The 6,000-nt window shown below is 38.0% G+C and overlaps 1 protein-coding gene across 1 annotated transcript in view; it reads left to right on the top strand.

The window, feature by feature from the left end:
• The first annotated feature begins 259 nt into the window (after positions 1 to 259).
• The window catches only part of tp63 (tumor protein p63), a 33,741-nt gene continuing 28,000 nt past the window's right edge, over positions 260 to 6,000 (top strand). Inside the window, exons 1-2 of the mRNA XM_023155539.3 lie at positions 260 to 327; positions 5,528 to 5,662. Coding sequence (XP_023011307.1) covers positions 275 to 327; positions 5,528 to 5,662 — 188 coding nt within the window. The 5' untranslated portion in view covers positions 260 to 274. The remainder of the gene's footprint in view (positions 328 to 5,527; positions 5,663 to 6,000) is intronic.

Here is a 6,000-nt window from a genome sequence, read left to right as displayed (position 1 = left end):
CAGCTGGAGCAGGGGATTGGTCAGAAAGAAGGCACAAGCCCCGCCTATTTTGGGTAGCCTAAGAAAAAATACCTAAATTCAAAACATCTCTCAAACTTTCTGCACTCTGCACTGTACCCTCCGGCACTTTAATCCAGGCCTGGTTGTGTTTTTAACTGTATTTTTTTTTTATTGTACTTTAATTGATTCTCATAGCTCAAACACAGCTATTGATCCATTTATGACAAGCTGATCATTCTGAAGCTTTCAGCAAAGTGAACTCTGGCATGACAACATGAATTCACCTTACACAGCTGTGCAGTATTACCCTGAGTTTCCCTTTCGGCGGTAAGTACCTAAAGGTTGTTGAAATTGATGACCTATACTCACACGTACTTATAGGGTAGACTGTATTGAGGTCATGTTTTTTTGCCTAATTAGTTAAACAATATGTGTTGCGTGGATTCGAAGTGTAGCTATACTCCTTCATAATGAGCCTTACATTAAGTTTAAAAGAATGATGTAGGACTTGCTGGCTGGGAATCTCCCTGCTCCTGTTTGACCCGCGCTGCAGTTCACGCTGTCTGGAGGTCCAAAACGGCCTGAGAACAGTTGTGTCTGCCTGGATCCTCAGCTGCTGCTGCTTGGTCCTGATATATTTATAAGGGCAGCATACTTATGGCAGCAATGCATGTGTAAAGGGCAATCAGGGCTGAAGGCAGGCAGATTACATGACATCTGGAGGTCCTCTTCTGGAGATTTTTGAACCTCAATGGGAGTGCATGTGCTAGTACTGTAGCTCTATAGGCTTTGATAATTGCACGTTTTGCACCAAAACTACCTACATGAGTGTTTCTTCTCTCATTCTAAAATATTTAAATTCTTTAAATTCTTTGCAGATTGGATGTGTTCTGTGTGCTTTTTGCCCCTTTAAATTTACCATCACAGCACTCTTGTAGTTGAGTTTAACAGTTACATTTGTAATTTTTTTTTTTAGTTTTTCTGTTTTGCTTGATGACATTTTTGACCGTTCTGGCTGTGGCACAAATTTGAAAACAATGTAACTGTTTTTGAAAAGGGATGAAAAGTATCTTCCTTGGCCTGTAAATCCCTCCACCTGTCTTGTATCCTTTGCCTTCTACGCCTTACCTTCCCTCTTGCACCAGATGATCAAAATAAAAGGAGGAGAAACTCTGGGGCTTTCTATTGTTTTTCACTCGTGTCCCTTTTCCAGCCTCGGCTGACGGATGAGGGGGAGAAGGTCTTAGGCCTTTGAAAAGTGATTAATAATGACACTGGAGAAGGACCCCGATCGGCTGGGCTGTTTGTTTTGATTGCATTTTCATCGGTCGGTGTGCACAACCTGCCAAGAGACAATAGCCATCCCTGTTTAGTGCTGACCTCTGCCCCAGTCTCGTCTGGAGGCGCTGCACTGTGTTTAAGTGGATGCTGAACAGCCTTTGCCTCGGGCTAACCGAAAACCTCTCAGAGTAACCAGACACCCAAACGCAGACAAAATGCAGCCAGAAAAGGGACAAAGCCCATCTTGAAACTTCGTTAATAAAATAAAACTGCTTTGAAATGATGATGAAAAAAGATAGAATATTGCATTTATGTGGTATGCATTTGAACGTGGACATGTGTGCCTTATTACAACAATGAAAATTATTTTCTTAAGCACAAAGTAGTGCAGGACATCAGCAGGGTTAGGCTGCAGATCTTCTATTTTATTCTTCCATTAAACTGTTTTAGTGTATTTATAGGCTTGGATGGCTGTACACGCAGAACCTGATAAACAGCTTTAGTTCTGGATGCTGACTGGTGATCAGACAATACCAAGAAGCAAAGCTAATGGACAAGTTAATGGGATGTCAGTTAAACTAGTTCTTCTGTATTTTAAAAGAAAATTAAAGAATGAAATGGAGTTAATGTGAGGCACAGGTCACGTGGATGACCACACCTAAATCCTTTCTCCTTGAACACAGATGACAACTCACCTGCTCTACCTGCCATTTACCTGTTTTTTTTGTTTTTTTTTAAAGTCATCCTTTGTGATTTTTTTTCCCCTCTTTGGCACGTTTCCTTCAAACTCCTCGTGTGCTCTTGTGCAGGCAGCTAAGCCACCAGGTTTTGATTTGTGTACTGCTGTAAATGCTTTCCTACAAAAGCGTGTTGGCGCTGTTCAAAGTAAAAAAAATAATAAAAATAAATCAATCACTATTTTGACATCTACTCTGAAGAGATACTGCTGTGATTTGGATGTATTCATAACAAAGCAACATGTTGATAAGGATGAAGAGATGGCTTTTATGAATCAGTAAGCCCTAACATAATGGATCATTTCAAGAATATCACAATTTATTTTACTATTATTCTTTACAAATTATTTATTTATTTATTTTTTGCTCTTTAATCTTCAGTGCTTCTGAAGAAACCGTATAAAATCCTGAATTTAAATGTATGGGACGATGTTGCAATTGCAAAAATAGTAGAAAAAAATAAGCATTTAAAACCTTATTCTGGGGCAAATTCTGCATTTTTAAAGCAGTTTATATTATATTATGAATTACTGTGAAAAATATTAATAACTCGGATGTCGATGTCACATGTTTTCTGTTGGCTGTACAACAATATGCACAAATAAGTTGATTAATTTTTTTTTAATTCGTAGATTTAAAAAACAAATAAATCTTGGCATCTATCTGTCGTCAGTTTAATTCCTTCTGTGACTTAATGCTTAGTCTTTAGCAGGAATGAGTTCTTAAGCAAAGGTACTAACAGCATATTGTCAAATAATGCCTTAAAAATTTGTTATGGAAGTACTGAAGGTATTTAGTGTTATACTTTTACACGTTTTATCCTTAGACTGTTAGTCTGGATGAACTGAAAGGATTTTACACTGTAATTGCAAACATGGATTTATTGGTACCTTCATTATGGCCATAGATGAATCTTTAGAAAGTCTTTATGCTCTTTATCTAGCGATCTTTAAACATTTAGCCTGCACAAAATTGATGTGACACAACAGATAAACAATCGCTGCCATCAGTAAATGTCATCTTAGTGTCTGTAGGCTGACGGCAGTCAACGAGGTGCACAGACCAGGATATCTGTGTTGCAGTTGGTTTGGGTGGGGCTTATTGCGTACAAGTTTGTAGCAGTTTTCATTTTTACATTAACGAAACATTAATGTAACATCACATTTGCTCTCAAACATTTTCAACAGCTGCCAATTTGAGAGTGTACAGCTGTAAACCACTGGTCAGTTTGAGTTCTGCAAAACTCATATTTTAGGTTTTTGTTATATATAAAAATCAAATGCATTCGATTTGCAGTGAACTTATTTTGTAAATGTGCTAGGTTGCACTCACATGTGAGTAGTTGACAATATTTAGCCAGTCAGAGAGAGATATACAGTATGCTTTATTCTTTTTAACATTCATATCTTTAAAAAATATATATTTATATTTTCATTACAATTTAAACACAAATCATAAACAAAAAGACTTTTAAAAACTGTAAAACATGTAAATATATTAAATTTGTCTGTTCAGTGGGGTCCAGTTGGTGTGTGTGGGGTCTGTGTTAGCAGTGTAACATAAATTTAGGATCTAGATGGCAACTATGCACACTGTGACTTTTTACATAAAGTAAGAGTACATACAATGAAATTAAAAATTAACAAATTAATAGCAAAAAAAGCAGAGAAGAAAAATCTGCTGGATTTGCTTGAGCATTTTCATATATGCTCTGGATCATAAACCCATGTGTATGCATATAAATAACAATATGTGTATATCTATTTAAAGAGCCCTGTGACTTTTCATAAAGATTTGAATAGTTGTATATTTATTGTTATTTGTAGATTGAGCTCTGTCTGCTTTCCTCATCATAATAATCATAATAAACTCTAAATACATTTTGAACTTTTCAGCTTGACTCAAAATAATTCTGCTTCCTTAAAAGAGCACAGAATGTCCAATTAGAGGCAATAAATTAGGTTATAGACTATTAATGCAGATGTCAACTATAGCTGTGTGAACACCTGAAAAACACTTTCTATATTGTTTTATTAACAGTTTGTAGTTTTCCTTCCCAAATGTGTTTTATAGCCACACAAAGTTGCCACATACTTGAGTACTTTTTTTCTCATCATCATCGCATTTAGCAACATTATTTTGGCTGACTTTCCTCACGTAGTGTATATGGTTCCTTACTTCGTAACACCATCACTTAAATATTGTACAGAGGGGCACAGTGTGCTGGAGGCGCTCTGCTGCTGAAAGGGCAAATCGTTACCGAAAACTATCCGACATAGGATGCGAAAAGTTTTAAAAGTCCCAAAATGTAGTTTTAGTTTTCAAATCTTATGTTAAGGTCAGATGCCACGAATGGCTTACAGGCTTCCCCAAAAACTTATATATTTAGGTTGGTTACAAGTTTAAAACAAAAATCACAAAAACGCAGCTGTGTGAGGAACCGTCCTTGTTAGTAGACTGGTTTAAAGGGGTGCGTGCTATTTTTGCAGCGGATCGACTGACCTTGAGACATTTATTAAATTCTTTTCTGGCTTTATTAAATTATTTACGTTACATTTCAGGTGAAAGAGGTCAGATGAACGATTTCACTGAAGCATTTTGGAGTTTCGGTTTGCTGCATATCGTGTCAGTTTAATTATTGTGCAGGTCTGATATACATGCAGCTTTTTATACAAGGCGAGCTGAAATACAGCTTCCTTGCAAGCCGCTGTAATTTATGATCAATCCAAGCTTTGTCGTGGTCCTAATGTTGCAGAAACATCTAACTTTACTCTATTAAATGTGTCTGGGCATGATTAATATGTAGGCCCTAATCTGTGACATCTTACCCATAATAATTCTTGAGCTTTGCAAAATAAATTCATCTCAGCTCTCAGCGCTCCCTCATATGAGCCTCCTGCATACGTGAAATTATTTGCTTCATTAGATATGCCTGTGTTTGTAAGACAGGTATTAATATCATTCATCACAGCGTTGGGGAATTCCAAAACCTAAAATAGTGCCAGCTTCAGATTATGGCCGCCCCATCGGCCTCCCTCCCGAGCTCGCCCAGCTGTACGCATACCACAAGTTTTAGCGGTGCTATCATATAGACGTTGGGGGGAATTCCGCCTGTCTCAGACTGCAGCGTGCGCCACTTCAGCAGGAACAATGGCGGGCAGAGCTCTGAAGCAGGTGTAATGTTTCAAGGCAGCAGGTCAAAGTGCCTCTGTCTGAATGGTACATAATCACCATTATGTGTAGTACAAATATTCAACATTATGTAGGCTGACTTCTTCACAATGGAAGTGCTCTTCATGAATGGCTGCCAGCAGGACTCCTCCTCCTCCTCCTTTATCTCCACTGGCTGGGTGGCCGCATCTTAGCACAGCACATCAGCTTTTATGTTCGCTGACTTTGCAACTATAAAACGCTTCCCTTTAAAATAGTTTTTCAGAAATGGCAGCTGTAAGTGAGCAGGAATGGGTGTAATAAAATGATTACAACTGATTGAGGGTGTCTTTCTGCAGACTCAGGGACCCTTCAGCTCGTCTGTCCTGGAGAGAGGGCTCATTCCTCACCACCATGTCCCAGAATCAGGCAGCACAGACAACTGACTTGTTCAGCCAAGATGTGTTCAACCAGCTGTTTGATATGCTCGACCAGTAAGTGAATACTGCCAAAAACAACAAAACAAGGAAAAAAAAAGGCCATAGTGAAATATTCATCTATGCACATATTTTAGATATTTGTGCGTTAGTTTTCACTTTGGGGATTTTTTTTCTTCTTTTATGTGGAAATTATAAACCATGTCAGCTTCTTTGCCTGACTTCCTTCTCACTTGCAGCAGTTATCCTCACACTTTAGTTTCTCTTTTTTTCTAGATTTGAATTTATCCATGTTTATGCCCCTGTGTAAAACTTGCCTATGGACACAACAACGTTATTTTCAGCCAGTGGGTAAAAGGTGGACTTAGCCACCGTGACGTCACTCACTTGTTTTT

The sequence above is a fragment of the Maylandia zebra genome, linkage group LG23 (assembly GCF_041146795.1).
Source record: "Maylandia zebra isolate NMK-2024a linkage group LG23, Mzebra_GT3a, whole genome shotgun sequence".
In the NCBI taxonomy this organism is placed as follows: domain Eukaryota; kingdom Metazoa; phylum Chordata; class Actinopteri; order Cichliformes; family Cichlidae; genus Maylandia; species Maylandia zebra.
The sequence above is the reverse complement of the archived record's forward strand: the minus strand, read 5'-3'. Positions and strand labels throughout refer to the sequence as shown.